This window comes from Gordionus sp. m RMFG-2023, chromosome 3 (assembly GCF_954871325.1).
Source record: "Gordionus sp. m RMFG-2023 chromosome 3, tfGorSpeb1-WG-v2, whole genome shotgun sequence".
NCBI lineage: Eukaryota > Metazoa > Nematomorpha > Gordioida > Chordodea > Parachordodidae > Gordionus > Gordionus sp. m RMFG-2023.
Window position 1 is genome coordinate 42,481,857 of NC_088777.1, and position 23,121 is coordinate 42,504,977.

Consider the following 23,121-nt stretch of genomic DNA (forward strand, 5'->3'; position numbering starts at 1 on the left):
AGATTTTAAAAAATCGCTCAGCTGCGAAATCATGTTTGGATCCCACAATGGATCCAGCTTGAAGGAAGTTCAATAATAAATATTTTGTTTGATAGGAAATTTTAAATGTTTTTTCGAAAATATTTTATTAGTAAAAATTGAGACCTATGTGGAAGAAATTAATTTCAAGACCTGCAGGCCGACCCTAAGCCCGCCACGACGGTATATTGATTTTTTAAATATACCCGAACCGGCCTGAAATTTTAAAAAAATATTTGAAATAGCCATTATTTATAAAAATCATAAATATATTTAAAAGAAATCAGTAAAACCTGGGCCGGCCCGAAAAATTTTTTTTAAAAAAATCCGAACCGGCTAATACTGCAGGTCGTTGATTAATTTATATATAAAACTTTTCCCATTTTTAGGAAATTTTAAAAAAATTAATAAAAGTTGGGCATTTTTGCCCAATAAACCCATTTCTCATTTTAAAAACTCCCCTAAACTGTCATTTTTATTAGCCTGTGATATTCATGAAATGAGACAAATTTTAGAAGCAAAACATCCCGCAAAATTGTTTTTGTTGAATAAAATTTAAAAAAGAACAACGTTCTAATTTATATTTTGATTTAACACAATTTATATTATTATTTATTTCAAAACGAATTTTCGATATATATAAATAGACTAAAAATATATTTGATATAAAATTTAAATGAAAAAATGTTATTTGTAATTTATAAAAAGAGCATGTGAAAGCATTTTTTAATTCACGTGAAACAAGAAATTCTATTTGTCGATTATAAAAATGAGCTCGTTTTTGATTGGATCAATAAAGGCTCGCCTCTTTTTTAATTTTTTTTAAAGCTGATAAAATGTTAAATAGATTTCACCATAAATTCTAGGAACGAGACGATGATTAATATATTATTCAAGTATTAATTCTAATATATAAAAAAAAAACCACTCCCATTATTTATTATTTTTAATTGTTCTATTAGCTTAAACCTTTTATATAATGTGGGAAACAATTCCTATACATGATAGATATAATTCTAACTATCAAGTATTCTAAAATTTAAAAAAATGTTCTTCTACATTATTTATAGGATGATCCCCCAAATCTTTTGCTCAATCACCAATCTAAATATCAACCTTCTGATATAGATGCCATTGAAAGTCTTTTGTTGATTAGCCAATATGGTTCATCTTCTATCAAGCAAAAGACCTTATGGACTAAAAGTTGGGAGCTAAATTCAAATGGATCTAGTCAAAGTGAGAAAACTTTTTCAGATGATGAAAGTGAAAAAGTAATATAGGTTATATAACATATTTGTAAATAATTTTATAAGGTTTATGAGACTTTATCTGATAAATGTATTAATAACACATCTGAATGTATTGCAATAGCATCTGATAATGACACTCAACCTTTTATAATACCACCACAAGCCCTTGACACATCTTATATCTCTCATCAACCAAACCATACATACATAGCTCCTAAGCAAACAGAAAATGCATATATCACTTTATTACCTGTTCATATAAATTCAACAGCAAATATAGAACAAAACAATACATCATACCTTTTATTATTGCTTGAAAATCATCCAAATAATCCTCCCTTTAAAATTTTAAATTCAAAACCTCAAATAGTTAATTCAGAAATATACAGCACTAGACATCAATTAATTCTTAATAGACCAAAAAATTTTACCTGTAATTTTACAAGTTGCCACAAATCATACTTTAAAAGTTCTCATTTAAAGGCTCATATGCGGATACATACAGGTAAATAGACAAATTTTTTAAAATGATTTTTTACAGCAAATATTATAGGTGAAAAACCATTTGTATGCTCCTGGGATGAATGCAATAGAATGTTTGCAAGGTCAGATGAACTCTCAAGGCACAAACGTACCCACACTGGTGAAAAAAAATTTATCTGCCCTTTATGCCAAAGAAAATTTATGCGTAGTGATCACTTATCAAAGCACATTAAAAGACATGCCAAAAAGAAACAAAAATTATGTTAATAGGCAATAATTTTATAAAAATGCAAGAAAAAAATTTATTTATATACTTCCTATTATTATATAGTATTTTTATTTTACTGTAATTAGATGTTTAAAAAATGTATTTATTATATCATTCTGTGGAATTAGAATTACTGAATAAAATTCACAAAAATTGTCTTTATTGGTTATGAAAATTTTATAAATACATTAATAAAAACAAATGTTTCTGGAAATAAAAATCAAGGATATATAAATTTACAAGAGGTTAGAAAATTGATATAATTTTTGTATAAAATGATGAGCATATATATATTTTCTTTAATATTTTAAAATACAAGTTGAATTCAGAATCACATTTAGATATAATAAAAAAAATGTTCATTACTAATGAAATTATCAAAAAGTATGTTATAAAAAAAAAGAAGAAATACTTAATTTAAATCACAAAGTTGAGCTAAGCTTAAATATGGGTCCTGGGTGCATGGTCCTAATTTGAAAAATAAATTTAAAGTTTAATAACTTGATTTGATTCACAAAAATTAATTTTGGGTACATAAGATTTTTAACAATTATTTGTTATCAGTGAGCAGTGAGAAAAATATATAAAGATAGGTATAAATTTATAAAATAAATTGGCTCTTTTCACATGTATTGGAGGAAAAAAACACCTTTATAAACATCAAAAGGTCACATGAAATAATTTTATTTTCAAAAATTGTTATTAAAGGTGGAAAAATTGTTTGGAATATTAGGATTTGACCCATTCTTATTGTTAGGATTAATGTTGTTAGAATTTCCGATCATTTCGGTGGGAGGCAAAGAGTCTTCATCTGTAGTGGTTATGGTATCGTTATTGAAATTAAGTGACTCTTGGCTTTGATTGTTGTTAAGGGTAGATGAAGGATTGATGAGATTGGATATGAAGTTTGGTGATATGCTTTTAGCTGTGGTAGAATTGTTAAAGAATCGCGAGGTCCGGGAAGACATAGATCTATGTTTATATATTATTTATTTACAAAAAAATATATATAAATAAATTCATATCAGGTCAATTTTTTGAGAAGTCTAAAAGTTGTCTCAAAATATTTATCTATATTAAAAATGTATACTTATATAACCATGGGTTCAAACCAAGCATGAACTGATTAACTAGTAAATGAAAAAGGGAATAGAATATTTTCCTTATGTATAAAAATACCCCCCCCCCCTGTATAGAATCCATTTTTTTCAGTTCAGGCCTGATCCAGGAAAAAATATCCGATTGATTCTAATCCTAACTTTTATTTTAGAAATAGTCTGTTAAAATATATAGGATTGAGGAAAAAGTATAATTTTTTTAAGGATGATGGAAGTGTAAAAATTTTGGTTTTTGGAGTAATATTCATAAACTTATAGCCTGATCATTTTCATATTTGTAATTTAAAAACAATAAACCTTCATAAATTGAATAAAAGAATCTACATGATTTTATAATTAATGGAGATTCAGATATAATTATTGAAATTTTATTTAAATTAACGTATATATTTTATTGGAATGTGATAAAATTTTGTTAACTTTCTCTTTTTATTTTTTTTATAATTATAAAATGAAATTGAATCAAAAGTTTATATAAAATGAAAAAGTGATTTTTACAATTTCGTTAATGTAATAAATATCATCAGTCATTTACATAAAAATTATAATACATCTGTTAAAATAAATCACTTTATCAAATAAAATATACATTAAAAAAGTGTACAATACAACATGCCACCCATTACTAAACCCAAGTGTTAGGGGTGATTGAAAATATATGACCAATAATATACGAAATATAAATACACATCTGACGTTTTTCATTTACTCCAAACTATATATTTAAACATTCCGCTTATTTTGGTGTCTATAAAATTTTCGCAGAAAATAAATTATCTTGATCGACTTTATAATAAGAATTAAGAAATGCGGCTTTATGTCCATAGGAGGACGCCGTTTGATTCGTCTCACGAATAAGAATAAAGAAATGCGGTTTTTTTTGTCCAAAGGAGGATGCCGTTTTAGTCGTCTTACGAATAAGAATAAAAATATTATATAATTTCTCCTGCTACAATTTCTCTGTAATACCGTAAATTTATATTTCCCCAATTTGCATAAAGAATAGAATATATTTTTTTAAATATTTCATCATAATTTTCTCCAATTCGAATACAGAATATAATGTAAACAATTTATACTCAAAATTTTCATACACATCTCCCCATTATTATCGGTAAATCATTTAATATAATTTCGAATATGATTTCGCAAACATTATTTGAATATCCTGGAATAATTTCCTTATATTCTTGAATAATTTTATATATGGATTTAAATTTTTTTTACGAAGTAAACATAACGTATACAATATCTTTACTAAAAAATGGTTTTTATAGGAATTTCATTTCTTTGAAAGAATACCAATGAATAATGTCATAGATAATATAGAAGGTTAGGTAAAGATTTCGAATAATTTGATGCATATATTTTATTCAGCTATTACTTTAATAATAATATTCACTTGAAAACCTCCTCCCAACAAAACAAATATCGTTTATTATTTTATTTTATCTTAATAATATTAATTCCCAATTTTGGAATATTTATCTTTTTTTATTTTACCTTTATAATATATTAATTCCCAATTTTGGAATATTCATCCTTTTTTTATTTTACCTTTATATATTAATTCCCAATTTTGAATATTTTTATTTTACCTTTATAATATATTAATTTCCAATTTTGGAATATTCATCCCTTTTATTTTACCCTTATAATATATTAATTTCCAATTTTGGAATACTCATTTTTTTTATTTTACCTTTATAATATATTAATTTCCAATTTTGGAATATTCATTTTTTTTATTTTACCTTTATAATATATTAATTTCCAATTTTGGAATAATTTGCCTATAGTGGCCTTCTCTCAAAGTCGAATACAAATGAGAATATACTGCACCTGAAAGAGTGATCATTTCGCCGCATTGATAATATAGTAGGTTATAAAATTGCGAACTGTGACTGCAATAACCCTTATGGAACATTTGTTTTACATGGCACCATTTTCATATTTGTAATTTAAAAAGAATATTCATCTTTTATAAATTGAATAAAGAATCTAATAATTATTGAAATTTTATTTAATTTAACGTATATATTTTATTGGAATACTGTGATAAAATTTTGTTAATTTCTCTTTTTATTTTTTTTATTATTATAAAATTAAATATCATCAGTCATTTTTACATAAAAATTAATACATCTGTTAAAATAAATCACTTTATCAAATAAAATATACATTAAAAAAGTGTACAATACAACAATCATGATCAAAAAATTGATCAATTTTAAATGAGAAAATAGTTTGCCCTATTTATGCATGTCGCACATTATGATTTTTTTTCAATATTCTATTTACTCTCATCGTGGTTAATTTTGGATATTCAAGATTTTTAACTGCCTTTATATTACCATTACCATTCCTTTCTAAATGTCTCTGGTTGAGGGTCTAATATCTCGATTTTAAAATGTTTTCTGCAAGATATTTATTTAAGATGATATGTTGAACAATATCATCATATATTGCTTTCCCGAAAGCATTAGAATTGTAATTTATATTATAAATAGTTGATAAGTAATTAGTTCCATATATTTCGCACGTTGGTCTATGATCTGTCCATTAAAAAACTCAAGAGAATTATGTGAGTCCTCGCAACACCTACTTTTATTCCAATGTAGCCGACAAAACTTTATAACCCAGGAAAGAATAATAAAAGGGAGGACACTTAAAATCCCTTCCTAGGTGTTTAAATACATATAAATCAAATATATTATATACAAAATGTAACAAAATAAAAAAACTTATCTTTTAAAATGGAATATTTAGAAATGACATAAGTATTTGCTCCCTTTATTAGCAATTATTCTCATAAGGAATTTTTGCAATTAAAAAAAATCATGGTTTTTTTAAAATAACATATATACCAGATTTACTTCTGATAGATAAAAAAAATTCGATAAGGATCTGAATGAAGATACCTGTGAGTTTTTTTTTAAAGATCATTCTTAAATTTTTAATAAATTCCGACAATTAACAATTTTATTTATTGATATAAGAACCCCCCCCATCCTCTGCGCGAGTTGAAGGTGTGTTTAGCACAAAGAAGAGCACTAGGCGCTGTTTATCTGATCCAAATTTTGAAAATTAAGAAAATAATTATAAAAAGATCCTTTATATTTTTAATATATAATATTCAGTATTTTTAATTAACGAGTAACGTGTTAGTTTTTTGAATAGATAACGTGTTACTTTTTTCAAACATAACGAGTATTTTTTGAAATAACGTTTACATCACTAAAATAATAATAAAATTGTAAAAATATGAAGACGATAATAATTAATTTTTTGAAGGAGTAAAAAAAACCTTTATAAATTAGGACAAACCGGTTCATACCAAAATAAGATAAATAATTTTACATTTTTTTGTTTATTATCTTTTCCTTGTGGCATTATATATTTTACTATATCCGCGTCGTTTTAGGGGGCAATCCATTTTATAATTATTAAATTATCAAAATATTTGTTTAATATCCATAAGAAAGTATGTATTAATATTTTCACTATGACTTAAAAACGATCCACAATCTTTTAACTACTTAAAGTATTAGAGCCATATTCCTTAGTAAGCAAAATATCTAAAAAATAACCAATTTGTAGATTTTTGTTTGAAAATTAGATTTTGTGTTTTCTTGGAATGCAAGTATTATCAAAGTTAAAAATCTGTTTTTTTAATATTATTTCAAGATGTGAGGAATTGTAAATCTTTAAACTAATAATATTCATATGATGTGGATTTACAAATTGATGGTGAATTCTAATGTTTATCAATATTATAATTATACAATATTTGCATTGACCTCATTTTTTTTTGTGTTTGATAAAATTAAAATATAAAAATTTATTTTATTTTCCTTAAAAAAATCTAATTGATTCGCCCTAAAGTTAATCCAGTCCGTTCCTAAATCATACTTAAAGATGACCAAGGAGCTAATTGGAAAGGCATCATTCTAAAGAACATGAATCCCTTACTGTAAAAAAATTAAAGCTTTCCAAATCTATTTTGTTATCAATACGAAGTCTAGCCAAATATTTCTATAGCAGTCATTAAATTCTATGATTGAGGTTAAATGGGTTAAAAGCTCATTAATAAATTCTACAGTTATGATTTTCGTAGATATTTATAATAAAAATAAATTGATTTCATCTATTTTATAAATAAACAATATATTAACTTAAGTGATTATAAATATCTTAATAAATAATACTCATAATTAAAATCACATAAATGGTGGTTCTTCAATAAAAATAATGCACTTCACACAAGCAGTGTGGTGGCCTAACATTTTTAAAATACATTTTTTAAAATGTCAACTTATTACTTCCACACCAACAAAATTATTAAATTTATAAAAAAATGATATATAAACAGATTTATAAAAAAATTTAAGCATGAACTAAAATATGAGGGGCAGAGCTAATTACTTTGGGTAGTACATTAGACTTGGATACTCTCTTAAAAAAGATATTTACCCTGGAAACTACAAGCTGTAATAAAAATTGTATTTTAAATTTATACATGTATAAATAATGTATCACTAAGGGAGATGGGCAATTAAATCATATTTGTCTGATAATGAATAAAGATTTAATTTTAATGATGCAAACATAAATATTTATATTAATATTATTTGATGTTTTCATCATATTTATTAAATTAAAAAATAATAATTGTTATGATAAAGATTATAAGTTATGAATATATCTCTATTCAATATACCTTTCTACCTGATTACTAATTTTGAAAAATAAAATTTTGACCGATTTTGCAAAGGGTACAAAAGCTAATTCACTGATGATTAGCAAATGCGCGGCAGGCTTTGTAACCCTAAAGCTTTTATAAAAACCTACCTTTTAAAGGAAATAAATCTAAATTTTTTATTTTGCTTGAGCGCTTATATTTTTACAATCCAAATTACCTTGGATTGGGCCCGACCTGAAAAAAATACGACCGATATGATTTTAAATATTATTTTTAAAAAAACTTCTCCAAAAAGAAGTAAATCATTTTATACCATTAATTTAATCGAAAACTCGCATTTTATTTGAGATAAAAAGTAAAATTAATATAAAAAAAATTGATAAATGATGAAGGGATTACCGAAATTTATTTTTAAGCGCAATTAATTCGCGATTAATCGCCTCGTAGCTCTCGGTTTGTTCGTCGAATTCGCGTTGCAGCTTACGTTTTTGTTGATTTAATTTGGAAGAATCCTCCTCCATTTCTTCCATTTGTTTTTTCAGCACTTTGTAACGACTATTAGACTTTTCGCACTTTTATTTTTGGTATTGAGGAAGTATTAAAAAAATAAATTTAATTCAAAATTTATGTAATCTATTTTTGTCTGTTTTTATATGATTCCCCCTTCACATCTTTGACACTTATAAAAATTAGAATTTTATTTTGGCTTCCAAAAAAGCCCAACAAGAAACCACTAGCGTCGTTAAAAAGTGTAAACGGATGCTTGAGCTCTCAAAAAATTCTGGTATGGCAAAAGAAAAAAGTTTTTGATGGAATTTGCCTTTTTTTGCTAATTTAAAAAGAGTTAGCCCCTCCCCCCTTCAAGTTTACTGCAAGAGACAAACTTCTTCTAAGCAAAAAAAATATTTAACTAAAAAAGTAACGTTAGAACAGACCTGTTCTTTCAACTGTTCTGCGTTCTTGAGCTCCTCGTCCCTTTGTAACGTCAACTCTCGAATACGCTTGTCTAGTCTTCTGTTGGCTTTATTTACAGCTTGACATTCCCTTTAAATTTATTATAAATATTATTTTATTTTTTCCGTCGTTAATAATGTTTACAAACGTTCCTTTTTTTCTGCGAGGATCAGAATAGACACAATAAGACAAGTTTAATTGTTACTAAGTTGTGAGGTAAGATGTTGAAATTCAGTCTTACATAAATTCATTCAAAAAAAATATGTTCGCTTAACTAGATGACGAAGAGTTTTTTTTTAATATAAGCACAGAATTAATTTGTTTTAAAACTAAATCTTTATTTAAAAAATTGTTTAAAGAATATTAATTAAAGTAAAAAAAAAACTTCAAATTATTTTCGTTGGTATCTTGTAATTCCGATATCTTGGCTTCAAGCTCTGTCACAATATTTTTGTGTTTTTTGAGTCCCATGTGATCATTTTCCGAGAGTTTGACCTTCATCTCCTTATTTATTCGATCCAAATTCGCGAGTTGCATTTCGAATTTCTGATTCTGGGCCTTTTCGTAAGCTAATTGCGAGTTAATTTCGTCAATCTGTTATTCGAAATAAATTTATATTAATAAATGGGGGTTAAAAAATTTATAGACGTAAAATTTTGAAAGATCCAATATGGGAGACTAACATAGTCAACAGGAGGCTGATGATATCGGAAATAGTGTATTTTTTCTCGTTCGTATTTTAGATCGCAAAATGATAATTACGAGTTAGGTACCAGGAATGTTGTAGGAGAACAGGATATTTTTAAAAATTATCAGAGGTTACAAAACTTTTCGCGTACTCATATAAACATTCTTGGCTTCTCAGAACGTTTCAAATATGAAAACTGCAAAAGAAACCAACAAATTTGAATTAAAGATTTATTTCCATAAAAATGCGAAAATATGTAAATAATATTATGAAGAAGAAAACTTGAGCTTGTAGTCGAGCAATTCTTTCCTCCGCCATTTCGACGTTGCTTTGCTCCTCTTCCAATTCATCTTCCAACACCGTGGCTTTGGTTTCAAACTTACGTTTATCTTCCATGCATTGATTTCTTTCAGGAATAAATTATTTAAAAAAAATATTAATCTATATATTAATTAGAGACCTGTGGTTACACATCTACAAGACTGACGGGGGTTTCATAATACTTGGCTCGCTCAAATGTATTTCTAAAAACTTTGGTCAAAATGGTTTATTTTAAAATCGATTGCATTCTTAGCTTCTAGTAATCAATTAGAGGTAGAAACGATGAAGAAAAATAAGTAATTTTTTAAGGCAAATAGAGATGGCGTTACCTCCTGATCTATTGGTGAATGACTTAAAATATCCAATATAAAATTACCTTCAAGAACGAATATTAAAAGGCGATTTGCGTTAAAATTATTAAATGCTAGGAAAAGAACAAGTTAATTGTTTAATTCGACTTTCATTCTTTTTAAATTTTGAAAAATTTACGTGTAATAACTACTAACTTCAAATTATTCAATGTGGCAATCTGTTCTAGCAATTCCTCGTTTTCAAAAGTGGCGGTCTTTCTGTACCGTTCATTTGACGAGGCCTCCTGTTGCGCTATGCTCAATTCGCTCTCCAAAATTTTGATCTTCCTCTCAAAATCTTTTTCTCTTGCCTGACTTTCTTCTTTGTATTGCGACATAGATTCGTATTCCTTCTGCATTTCGGCACAGCCCATCTTGGAAAAAAAGGAAAGAAATTAAAAGTAAATTTTATTTTATAATTTCTCTTGATAATCTTGTTTTTCAAAACCTGTAATTTTTTGCTTAGTTTGATGGTTTCGTCTTTTGCCCTTATGGCACATTCGAGTTGATTCTGCAATTCTTTTTTTTCGGTCTCCAACTTTTTCTTGATGCTCAAATAATTTGGCTTTTGTTTACGTTCTTCGTCTAATTCGGTTTCAACGCCTTTTAGCTTTAAAATAATTTTTTCGATAAATTGAATGTTAGAGAATTCTAACTACACTTCGATTAATATTTGAAAGATCTTCTTTTTTTAAAAAAATACACCATTGAAATTAGAAAGTTAGTGGCATGGCTTCCTTATAAATTTGAGGGGTCTCACATTTTAAACATTTACAAAAAAGGTAATTCTATCAAAAATCTGACAAAATATTTTAAGAGTCTCCTAAGTTTTAAGAGGGCTTGTTAAGTACCCTGTACACCCCCCTCCTCTCCCAACAGGGCTACTGAGTCAAGTGAAGATTTATGAATCTCGATATATAAAAACTCACTCACATAATTTAAAATATGGTTCCAAAAATTAAGATATGAAAAATGTTTGCAAACCTTTTTATTCAAGAACCTAATTCTTTCTTCATATTCTTCCTCCTTGTGGCTTCTTTCCTTTTCGAAATTTTTCTGCACGGCTAGAATATTGACCTCCAGCCTAAGTCGGGCATCTTCGCTTATTTGGAGTTCGTCTTCCAATTCTTCGAGTCTTGATTTCAGGTCAATTACATCGTTTTCTAGCGAACGCTTGTTCTTTTCTAGTTCATGGTACTAAAATGATGTTTAAAAAAATTTTCAGGGTTGCGAAGAAATAATGAATGAACAATATTGATATACAGTATATCCTTGACAATTTCTAGTTATCTTTAATTTTTCCAAATAAATTTATTATAGCATATTTAGGTAACTCCAGTATAACCCATTTATAATGTTTCTCAGAAGATCAAAATTTTAAAAGTTAATCTTAGAGAAACATTGTTAATTATTAAATTCTTTTTTAGGGGAGTGTGTTAGTAACTAACACAATTTTAGATAAATACTGTTCACTTGGCATTTAAAATTTGTTTGAAAAAAGAAAGAGTATTTGATTTTTATTTATATTTACCTATTTTATTAAAAAAATATTCACCTATTTTATAAAAAAAATAGACTTATATTAGCGTTAAATGGGTATCTAGCCACTTAAATTAAAATGTTCTTAAATAAAAGCAGAGTTTGTAAGAATATGGATTTATTTAATTGATATTATGTGTTATTATCAATTCATATTTACAAGAGGCTATTTACATTTGTATCTAAGCCTTATCTAAAATGTAATGACCTTTCAAAGTAACTGTAAAACACTTAAAACAAAAAACAGTTTGTGCATTTTTAATTGACACTTTAATCTTCTTTTAGACTTCATTATTTTCTCTTTATAAATATATATATTTCCTGACAATAATTAAATAAGAAAAGAATTATATACATTTTTTCCAGCGTCGTCTTTATTAGAAACTAATTCATCGAGCTCGAGAGCTTGTTGTTTCTTTACCTTTTCGCTGGCAGCGAGTTTTTCCAAGCATTCGCTCAATTCTCTTTGAATCGACAACACCTATTGAAAAATAAAATGCTTGAGATTATATTATTATATATTTAAGGTTAAACTCTTTTTTTTAAACCCCCCTAGTGTCCTTTTCCGATACTAAGTAAATGACAAGAAAATACTGTCTCCAAAAAATGACACTACGAGACTTAAAAAACTTGTATACAGTGTTGGTTTACCGTCCCAATTAATACATCGGTATAAATGAGTAACCTTAGTTTCCCTATCTCTGCACTCCCTTTCACAGGCTTCCTTTTCTTCTAAAATTGTTAGCACCGCACTCTTTTGTTCCGAGAGTAAAGAATCAAATTTCTTTTGTTTTTTTTCGTGGTCAGAAACCTTGGATTTTTCTTTTTCTAGATATAGGATGCAGTCTTCGAGCTTTATTTTTGATACAAGTAATAATATTGAATAGGACTGTGAGAAAGGAATCATTTATTTTTAAAAAATCAGGGTATCCCATTATCTAAATTTGTTAAAATATTCAGTTCGAAAACGTTAATTCTTTTTTGGCCTCCTGTGTTTCATCTGATCAGAATGAATTCTAAAAACTCCGGGACATAAATTACCCAAAGTATGATAAGGTAATAATTTTTAACCCCTTTTCTATGGAAATCAAAAAATTTGTTTAAGCTGGGTTATTTTTGTCCGGGATATTTCGTTTATATCGGATTATTAGACTTTAAATCCCAGTATATATTTTTTAAAATCAATATTCTGTAAAAAAAAAGGAAGAGAAGTATAAAATCCGTAAGGCATTAAATTAATTCAAAGTATACACCTAATCATTTTTAATAGTCTATTATAATCAGGAACATGGAATTGAACGTTTCGTTTCGGACACGTTCCGGGAACAGAGCTTGAAAAAAACAGCAGAATTGGAACTGTTTATCCGGGAAAGTTCCAACAGTTCCGAATGTAAAATATTCCGATAGCTAGTTTGGTTTTAAAGTTAGCGTTGAAAGGTATGTTTTTTGAATAAAAATTTGACAAAATTTACTTCAGTTTGCAATTTCTTCTTAGTCTTGTCGAGTTTATCGTTAGCTAATGTCAGGGCGTTGATTTGAGTAATGGCGTCTTCCATATCTTTCGACCAGTTCTTCTTAGTCTCTTCTTGGGCTTCGAGCTCCTTAGATACTTCGCTTAGCTTGGCCTTGAGGTCAGAATTCTTTATGAAATAATTTATTTTAGAGTATTTATAAATATAAATAATTCTTATCAAATATTATTCCCGGTTTTTTAAAATAAATTTTTTTAATAATAAGTATAACTATTATAATTTTAAATATATATATATATACCGTCTTATTTAATACTTATATAAATCTCAAAATAATTCAATATAATATCAAATAAATTTTCTAAATTTTTTTTATATTTAAAAAAATTTATTTAATATTTGAATTTGTCTTGAACAAAAGAAAAAATAAAAAAAATATCTGTGGATATGTCTCATCTTGTCGATAATATAAGAATGATTATTTATTGAATCGACTACGAATAATATATTTTATGCATCATTTTTTAAGCCAATGTATAAGGAAAGCAAAAATGATAGATTCAAAAAGACAGTTTTATTTCATAATTCTGTCTATATATTATAACATGCCTCAACGAGAATGGCACTCATAGTTTTAAAATTAGACACGACTTTTAGGAGGCAACTGAGAAACGAATGAATCCAAAAATGTGATTAAATAATATAAATGCCTAAACATTGAATTGATGCAAAAAGTAGGACCTTATTAATCTCGTTGAATGGGAATATCATTATAGGGAAATATATTATTAAATATTATGGACGAATGTGCAGGTTATTATACAACTTTTCGCCAAATATTAATCATTCATACATTGTCATTTAGTAATAAAAATATCCATTAAGCCAATTACTCTAATAAAAATACCTCCCTTTAATATAAATTGAAAATTATCAACCAATGATCATAAACATGAAAGAAATAGAGCGAACAAATAATATTCGAAAAAAATGGATCTTTGATAATTTAATATGACTTACCGTGCTAGTCAATGCCATACATTGATTTGTCGTGGTATGAATTTCTTTAGTTAACCTGGGAATTTTTTCTCGCTCCCTTTCTAAGTCGCTTTCGATATCCCTAACTTTTGCCAGAGCCGATAATTTGCACCGAGTTTCTTCAAATAGGTTCTCCTGAATTTCGCCAACTGACTGTTCCAGTCCTGCTATAATCTTAGTTAAATTAAGTAAACATACACACAAAAAATTTTTTCACACATCTATATATAATTTTGAAAAGCAGTTCATTTTTTTGGGAAAAAATGATCTCCTTTTATTTTTGACGGACTTTGAACGTGAACGCATTCCTTCTTTGACGAACGTGTTCGTTTTTTACGTTATTTCAATTATAGAAAATCTTATTTCTATTCATTTGAAAATAAATGTATTAATTTAATATTAATCCAAATTTTTTAAAATAGGATTATTTTTTATCAAACTGTTTCCTTTATGACATTTGATTTTTTTTAACCACCCACTATTTCTGTCCCTAATTTATTAAATTGAATATTACTATTTATATTTTATAGATTACGTAAGCATGGATGTTGTCATTTCATAATCTGATTCTGAAAATTCAGAATCAAATGAATTATATCATGACCAAAATATAATAAACATTTTATAAATAAATTAATTCTATCCTTACCAAATATAAAATGTGCCCAAAAAGTATAATATCCGTTTAGTTCTAATTTAAAGAGATACTTGATTGTAATATTTATTTTTTTATAAAATAAAACTAACTATAAATATCCTGGTAATAATTTATTCTAGATTATTGTTTTTAATAGGCTTATTAAATTATTATGATTATAAGCAAAAATCATTTAAAGATATAAAATAGTTAATATATTTTAAAATTTATTTATTTTTAATGTTTTGAAATTTCGCTATTAGTTTTAAGTTTTTAACAAGGGTTTTATACTTTAATAGTTAAACACAATTTAAAGTATAATAAATTTATATATTTTATAAATAATTAAATTTTATATGATATATAAAAGTTTATAGATATTTATAATTAGAAAGAAATCTTTTTTAAAACTATTAAATTTAAACATGGCTAATATATTATGTTATATATGATTTTTATTTATATTAAATGGAATTTTTTTAAAAATTTTATTCATAAAGTTTTGAACAAACGTGAACGTAGATTTTTTAGAAATGTTTATAGCACTAGTAAACTATGATTTAAAAAACCCTTTAATTAGTTATTTAGCCATTTAATAATAAATATAGACAAATTTAGATTAATTAAAGATTGTCCTAGGATTTAGGAGGGGGAAGGGGAGGGGAGTTTATGCCTTCGGCCTTACCCTTAGATAAATGCTATTAAAATTGTAAAAAAAAACTATAATAAAATTAAAGATGTAAAACTTGTTTTCAAAAAATGTACAAAAAATAAACAAGTTTTTATCATCCCTAAATAAAATATCTCGACTTAGGGAAAAATAAATTAATAAAACGTCATTTTCAGTCATGAATTTATAAATCCAACTGGTTAATTAAGTAAACACAATTTAATAATTCTTGGTCAAAATTTAAAATCAATGTGATTGATTGATAAAAAACCTTAGCCGATTGATTGGATTTTAAGCATTCCCCTTCCAAATTATGATTGGCGGAGTCAATCTCAGTTTGTAGCCGGACGATTTGCTCGCGTAATTCAGTAATTACAGCGGCTTGGTCGGTGACTTGACGCATCACTTCAGAATAGCCGAGCTCAGCGATTTTGCGACGCTTTTCAGCTTCGTTTCGGGCCGATAAAAGGGACTTGGTTTCGTTAACCAGATCTATGTTTTCAGCTTCCAGGTTTGTTTTTAGTCTTTCCTGGGCATTCTTATTCTGAAATTTGGTTAGTTTGTAAATAATGTATAATCTAAAAGTTCAGAAAACAAACCAGCGATTTTCGCTTTCAATTTCCTTAATCTAAATCAGCTTACACTACTCGAGATGATAAGAAAAAAATTATATAACATCCAGACGAGTCCTCAACAAAATCTTATAATTTTCGCTATCTAAAATAAATTATTGGTGTTTAAGCGCTGATATTAAGAGAATGAAAATCTTTTTTTTTTAAAAAAATCCTTATTCCAGAGATGCTCCTTTACTAACGATATCCCTATTATTTACAAATTTTAAAATTGGATAAGAAAGTGTGTGGTGTTAAATTAACATAGTGTTTGCAATGGGTCAATCGGACCGACGGTCCGGTCCTAGTCGGTCTTCTCAAACTCTTGGGTCCTACGGGACGATCCGGTCTGACAACACGGTCCGATGGTCTCGCCCGGTCCGACCGAAGACCGATTAAAGAAGTTAAAGTTTACTATACTATGATTGCTTTTAGTTAATGTGCATGTACAAATGATAAAATAACAAAAAAACGAAATAGAATGAATCCAGAGATGGTTCATAATGACACTTGAATCATGGATATTTTAGAAGATAGTTAAAATATTTATTTATATATAATTTATATTATAACCAAATATCTATCGCATTATATATATATCAAAAAAACTAATTAAATATGTAAATCAAATTGATTTAAATTATGTTCAATAAATATGTATTTTAATATTCTAATGGAATATTAGGCATTTGTATTGTACAATATAATAAAAATGATTTGATGTTATAATTAAAATATTGGTAATTTAACACTTTTCATTTTTAATAAATTTAATGCAAAATAATACTTTTGTAGTTTCATAATAAAAAAATTTAGATGGGACCGGACCGGGAATTGATGGTCCTACAGTCCGGTCTCATTTGACTTAACGGTCCATCGGTCAGGTCTCATTTTAGAAAAAAGGGATCGGACAGGACGGGACCGTTGCATTCACTAAGCTAACTTTAGAAAATAAATAGCGAGTATCATAATGACTGAAATAGAAATTCTTATAGCCATCGACTGAAATAAAAGGTGATATCGTTGCGCCTTATTCCTTTATATAGCTTAGCTTTTCTCTGTGACTCGGGCGTTGAATTTATAATCTTTTAAGTCTCCCGCATCCTTATCAATTAAAAGTTTTTATTTACACAAATAATAATTACCTTTTTAAAATTCTCGATTTGGTCATTTAGCTTCTCTAAAGCCGTAGTGTATTTGGCTTTAAGATCGGCAATTTGAATTTCCCTTTTAGTTGATTCCTCTTCCAGGGCCTTTTTTAGGTTGGAAAGTTCTGCTTCCCGTTTGTTCCTTACTTCTTGTTGCGTCGCGTTCGTATCGAGAGTGTCCTCTAGTTCACTTTTGAGTGACTCGAATTGCTTGTATTTTATAATAAAGATATTTTTTTAAAAAATCGTTGCCCCCTCCCCACCCCCAAAAGGTGGATTTTAATTAATAATATTTTCTTTTTTAGGTTCCAAAATATAAGAAAAACTTAAATAATTTTATTTTTTTTACATCTTCCAAATCTCTTTTTTGGGTCTCAGCTCTAATCCGGGCCTTTTTTTCGGACTCTATGTCCTCGTTGAGATCCGCTATTACGCTTTCAAGTTCGCGTATCGTTTTTTGAAGCGACATTATTATGGCTTTGTCCTCGTCCCCTCTTTAATTAAAAAAAATTATATTCGGCGTCGATTAATAATATCGATTATATAACTCTAATTTTTGAAAGATATTTTTTGCAAAAAATATCTTTTAAAATCATAAATTATATTTCGTTTATTTTTTTTTCCTTTGACAAATTCAACATATTAAGATTTTTTTTTAAAAATATCAAAATATTTAAATGATTATATATAAAAAAAATTGAAATTTTAGGTAAAATTTGACCAAGAATCATGTTTGAGCATTCTCAAAAAAATCTTTTAAGACAAACTATATTATATTCAAAATATTCTAGTAAAATATACCTAAAGAGAATATATTAAAAATTAAAGATTGTTTAAAAAAATACATTTAAAATACTATATTGTTAATTTAAATAAATAAAAGCAAAAATATTATATTAAAATATTTAATTAGACTTTGCACAAAAAAAACAAGTATAATTTGATATGTTATATATCATAATCTAATTCAAAATTATTATTATTTTTCAAGCCAAAGCTCACAAATAGTTTATATAATTAATAAAAATTGTAAAATAAGTGGGAAAAAGTATATATTCAAAAAAAACTTAGAGAGGGATTTGGTCAATTCTTGTTCTTTGTGAAGGAGGTGGGTCTGTAGAGTTTCCACCTTGATTACTTTCTCGTTAAGCTGCTCTTTAAAATCGTTCAAATCTGTTTCGAGTTTGCATTTGTACTTTTCGAGTTCTTGTTTGAAGGCTGTTTCTCTGTTAAGTAATTTAATTTTTGTTTCGTTTATAAATGTTGAAACCACCTGAACAATATTCGAGTTTAATCCCAAGTTCCAAACTATCCTCTATAAATCCCTCTAGTTTATGAGAGTGACTGACAGAATTATCCCCCCGAAAATGCAAATTTTTTATTGCATATTCAACATAAGAAATGATAAAAAAAATCCAACCTATTTAATTGATCCTGAAGTTCGAGAACCAGATTATCCATCTTGTTTTTCTGTTTAGATAAGTGCTTGCCTTTTTCCTCTTCCTTAGTAAGTTGTTGGGACATTTCCTCCAAGCGTTCCTCCATATTTTTGCGATCTTTTACCAACTATTTGATACAAAATTAAATAATAATTTTAAAAAAACTAAAATTGTTCATATTTAAATTTTTCCATCATTCCTGCCAACCAGGGACCTCTAAACCCCCCCCCCTAAGTCAATGCTGACCCTATTTTAATAAGCAATTGCTGAGGGTGCCAATTCAGTTTGGTTACGGTTCAGTATGTAAAAAATTATAATGGTTACGTTTTGTTTACGGTTCTTAAGAAAAAATTTACAAAGGTTCGGTTCGGTTCAGCTCATAATGGTTCATTACGGTTAGAAATTTTTTTTTATTGAAGCAACACCATCGTCTAATTTATTTTTATTATAAGCATCTATGAATTATATATAAAAAAAATATATAAGATTCAAAATAACTCATTTTTAAATATATTATAAGTAATATATTTTCTAATATAAATGGATTCTTGTTGTGACGATAACACAAATATTAGCTCCGAAAAGGCCCTTTCTACAGAAACTTGTGTTGCGGGAACTGCCTGTATTATAAGAGCAATTTTATATAATTCTGGATATTAAAAATTTTTTGATCCCTAAAATATAAAAACTGAACCGGTTTAACCTTTTTTTACAAAGGTTCTTTTTACTTTTTACTTTTTCAAAAAATAATTATATCGGTTCGATTACGGTTCTGATATTTAAAAAGGTTTATAATGGTTTAACGGTTCATTACTTCACTCCGGGTCCCTAGTGCCAGCTAACTTATTCATCTCACAAGCATTATTTTTTTAAACTTTTTCATTGACGTCCTGGGCCCCGATTAAAGTTTCCTCGACTCTTTTGAGCCGAACTTCCATTCCCGATTTTTCAAGGGCCATTTTAGCTCTCGTCTCGGTTTCATTGACTAGCATTTGTCGGGTTTCTTCGAGCACGTGAGCTAGCCTTTTCTTCTCTTTCAGGAAACTTTCCGTTTTACTCTCCTCCTCTTCGACCCTTTAAAATATGAAAAGATTTTTAATATGAACCCTGTTTATAATTAAATACAAAGCTTATTGGCTCAGTTATTCTTATATTTATCCAAAAGCAATAACATTATAATCGTAATCTAGAATAAAAAAAATGGAAGGACCCTAAAAAACGAATACAATAGGGAATTTTCAAAATAAAATAGTAACCTGGCCTCCAAATCGTTGAGATTTTCCTCTAACTCCTCCTTTTTTTTAACGAGTCTAGCCCGCATTTCCTCCGCTTCAGCGCACAATTCTATCTCGGCCAGCAATTGCTCGTTGAGTATGTTGTTCTCTTCCGACAAGCCCTGGTATTTGCTTTCGAGTTCTTTCACGTAGAGGGTTTGTTTTTCACACTTTTCGGCCAAAATCTTGGTTTCTTCCTCCTTGGCCACCAATTTTTCTTCCTGACCTGTTACTTGGAGCAAGGGTTTAACCTATAAATATATTAAGGGGAAAAATGAAACCAAGCCATTATATGTTGCATGTTAAGCTATGGGTCTTAATAACAGAGCAAGAGTTAATAAAAAATATGGCAATGCTTAATAAATAAAAACGAATTTTCAGAATCATAATTGAAAAAAAAAACTTTAGTGAATAGTCTCCACCAGGCCCAATTTCTGAGTTTCAGATAGGCAGCCATGTTTCGTTGCAAAATATGAATAGCGTTCATTTGTTCCAGCCTCCTCTTGTACATTCTTTAAAATGTGTTATTATATTTACACAATTGTATAAATTTACCATATCTACTTAATTTGATATTATAAATACAAATTACCTTACACATGCAAATAAAAATATCAATTCAAGTATAACATAAATAATTATGTCAAGATATTATCATTTTGAAACAAGAGTACACCTCTACTGATGCCTTTAATTCTTAGAAAATACTTATCAATAGACGTTTTTTTATACTTATAATGCAAATTTGAATATTTTACTTCCTAGCCAAATTTCCCCTACAAAATGCTTGGAATTGCACTATGATCCGTGTCAGCTTCAAATCTCTTTCCTCCTCTAAGTGAGCTAATACGCCGGCCCTAAAGAAAATTTTGCTTTGCCCTATTCTAAACAGATTTTCATCGAGTTCCAAGCTTTTTAACATCTCCTCACAAGCCTTTTTGCCGTCCATAAATCCCTTGGGGATGGCGTTCGGTGTCAGAAATTCATATCTAGTAGAAACATGTATATAATATTTTTTTGAAAAATCTTCAACAAACACTGAAAATTATATTTTTCTTTTAAACAAAGTCACGTGATACTAAACATTCACTAACTAGCTCCTTATCTATATCAAAATAAGCGCCGCTAGTTCTTATGCACATTTGCATAAAAAAATTTAAATAAAGATGACTCACCTTTGCCTAAATTCTTGGAATGCTATCCTATTAGGGAAACCCTGTCGACATATGCGTATACCTTCCAAGACACCATTACACCTCAATTGGTCTAGCACAAGCCCAGCTTCTATTTTTCCGGGCTAATTATTTGTTTATAAAGATTAGAAAATTTTAAATGTTCTCTAATAGAAAAGAAACAATAGATAAAAATTTTATATTTTATTTCTATATTAAAAAATAATGATTTTAAAAGAACCAAATAACTTTTGTGGATGGAGAAAAAAAACTCACTTTTTTTTCATGATTCGGTAATATACATCGAACGAAATTGGGGTTTGTATTATGAAGTGTGGTCATAAGTTTGTTGAGTTGATCCTTGTACAGCTGTCCTACAGTTCTAAACATACCCTATTATAGAAGTGATGAAAAATTACTTTTAATAGTTCTGTGCAGAAGATATACGTTAATAAAAATTCCTAGTTTTTAAGGATAATATTTTTTAGTTAAATTAAGTGTTCACCCGCTAGTAAATAACAGGATTACGATAATTTCTTAAGTTCTACGGCTAAGGAAATATTGTCGATAAAAAAACATAAGCAAGAGGGTAGAGGTTACAATGTAATAAAAAATTTATCTCACACAATATTAAAATAATGTGGGCTAACTTTTCTAGTATTTCTGGCGGCAAAATTGAAAAATGGCGAACTATTTTCGTTGTTACCTCCGGCAGGTGAATTAGAATTACCACCAAAACCATTAATGGCGGGAGCTGAGGACATACCTATATGAGTGTTTCAATATAAAAACTCTATTTAAGATTCGTTAAAAGAAACTATGGTAGGCAAAATGTCTAATTGAACCTCAATTTTTGCTTGATCATGATTATCAGAAAATTAGATTTCAGAATGTGCATTTTTAATATTAAAAAAGGTATATTTTTGATACATATAAACTGGCAAATCTATTAACTCTCGGTATTGGTAATATTTTTATTTATATATGATTGTTATTACCGACGATATCGGCATCTTTCCAAATGAGAGCCACGAATGGATCTTGAGAATTGTGGAGAAGCGAAACTAAATTTTCGTTAAGAGGGTCCATGTTTTTCATGAGCCATAGATCAGCGGAGTAATCGACCTGTGAAATAACAGAAAAATTTAACGATTCTTTACCATATAAGAATCTGACCTTATAAACAATTATATACACATTTAAATAGCATCCGTAATATAGAAATATTTAGTATCAGCACATAAAAAATAAGACTTATTTTAATAATAAGATCCAAGTAGCATAAACCTTGCTAATATAAAAACAGTAATTTTCTACTATTTAAAAAATATATAACCTTTCCAGCATAATGAACAACACTAAAGCTAGTTTTAGCGTTGTCTCGAAAGTCTGGCCCAGCGAATTTTGGGTGGGCGAGACCTGTTCCGGCTCCGGTCCCGTGGGCATTAACTAATTTATCAACGAGAGATTGGTCTGTAGCTTTAGGGAACCAGCATTCTTCGTCAAGTAAAGCTGTATGATTTGTTAAGGAATCATAATAAAGATTAAATCTTGGGAAGAAATGAGTTCTTGTTTAGTATGTTTGGATCCAGGATATAAATTAAATAAATCAAGTAATGTCCACAACTTAACTTCTATAAAAAAATAATATACCCAAGATTCCCATGGGTCTACGCTCCAATAAATCTATAGTGGGCTGTAGGTCGAGGCCAAAATCGATGAACCTCCATTCGATGCCTTCCCTTTGATATTCCTCTTGTTCGAGAATGAACATGGTGTGGTTAAACAATTGTTGCAATTTTTCGTTCGTGTAATTTATGCAGAGTTGTTCAAACGAATTTTTCTGTCAAGGTGTGTGGACAATAAAATAATGTATAAAAAATCATATGAATAAGTATCAAGTGATTTAAATCAATTTTATTTCTTGTCAATTTTTTCTTATTATTAACTTTTTTGTTTTAAATGATTT

The 23,121-nt window shown here is 27.9% G+C and overlaps 2 protein-coding genes across 4 annotated transcripts in view; one reads left to right on the forward strand and one right to left on the reverse strand.

The window, feature by feature from the left end:
* The first annotated feature begins 895 nt into the window (after positions 1 to 895).
* Positions 896 to 2,177, forward strand: LOC135926525 (Krueppel-like factor 5). 2 transcript variants are annotated; one of them, XM_065462434.1, is made up of 5 exons: positions 896 to 914; positions 981 to 1,045; positions 1,089 to 1,289; positions 1,332 to 1,773; positions 1,822 to 2,177. In XM_065462434.1, the coding sequence occupies exons 2-5, from the start codon at positions 998 to 1,000 to the stop codon at positions 2,016 to 2,018; spliced, it is 888 nt and encodes a 295-aa protein (XP_065318506.1). In that variant the 5' UTR covers positions 896 to 914; positions 981 to 997; the 3' UTR covers positions 2,019 to 2,177. The 2 variants fall into 2 exon arrangements, with proteins under 2 accessions (XP_065318506.1, XP_065318505.1); XM_065462433.1 differs by having other exon boundaries at positions 905 to 1,045.
* Positions 2,178 to 2,227: 50 nt separating this feature from the next.
* LOC135926523 (myosin-10-like) overlaps positions 2,228 to 23,121 on the reverse strand; it is a 46,461-nt gene continuing 25,567 nt past the window's right edge. For both annotated transcript variants that reach the window (XM_065462431.1, XM_065462430.1), the window contains 27 exons: positions 22,806 to 22,995; positions 22,489 to 22,664; positions 22,151 to 22,277; positions 21,803 to 21,918; positions 21,429 to 21,545; positions 21,156 to 21,277; positions 20,739 to 20,969; positions 20,384 to 20,492; positions 19,963 to 20,231; positions 19,582 to 19,780; positions 18,688 to 18,833; positions 18,335 to 18,493; positions 17,617 to 17,761; positions 17,265 to 17,477; positions 15,780 to 16,052; positions 14,184 to 14,375; positions 13,164 to 13,331; positions 12,377 to 12,544; positions 12,047 to 12,172; positions 11,137 to 11,349; positions 10,601 to 10,762; positions 10,309 to 10,526; positions 9,764 to 9,887; positions 9,179 to 9,387; positions 8,775 to 8,883; positions 8,239 to 8,411; positions 2,228 to 2,991 (listed from right to left, as the gene is read on the reverse strand). In XM_065462431.1, coding sequence (XP_065318503.1) covers positions 2,709 to 2,991; positions 8,239 to 8,411; positions 8,775 to 8,883; positions 9,179 to 9,387; positions 9,764 to 9,887; positions 10,309 to 10,526; positions 10,601 to 10,762; positions 11,137 to 11,349; positions 12,047 to 12,172; positions 12,377 to 12,544; positions 13,164 to 13,331; positions 14,184 to 14,375; positions 15,780 to 16,052; positions 17,265 to 17,477; positions 17,617 to 17,761; positions 18,335 to 18,493; positions 18,688 to 18,833; positions 19,582 to 19,780; positions 19,963 to 20,231; positions 20,384 to 20,492; positions 20,739 to 20,969; positions 21,156 to 21,277; positions 21,429 to 21,545; positions 21,803 to 21,918; positions 22,151 to 22,277; positions 22,489 to 22,664; positions 22,806 to 22,995 — 4,737 coding nt within the window. In that variant the 3' untranslated portion in view covers positions 2,228 to 2,708. The remainder of the gene's footprint in view (positions 2,992 to 8,238; positions 8,412 to 8,774; positions 8,884 to 9,178; positions 9,388 to 9,763; positions 9,888 to 10,308; positions 10,527 to 10,600; positions 10,763 to 11,136; positions 11,350 to 12,046; positions 12,173 to 12,376; positions 12,545 to 13,163; positions 13,332 to 14,183; positions 14,376 to 15,779; positions 16,053 to 17,264; positions 17,478 to 17,616; positions 17,762 to 18,334; positions 18,494 to 18,687; positions 18,834 to 19,581; positions 19,781 to 19,962; positions 20,232 to 20,383; positions 20,493 to 20,738; positions 20,970 to 21,155; positions 21,278 to 21,428; positions 21,546 to 21,802; positions 21,919 to 22,150; positions 22,278 to 22,488; positions 22,665 to 22,805; positions 22,996 to 23,121) is intronic.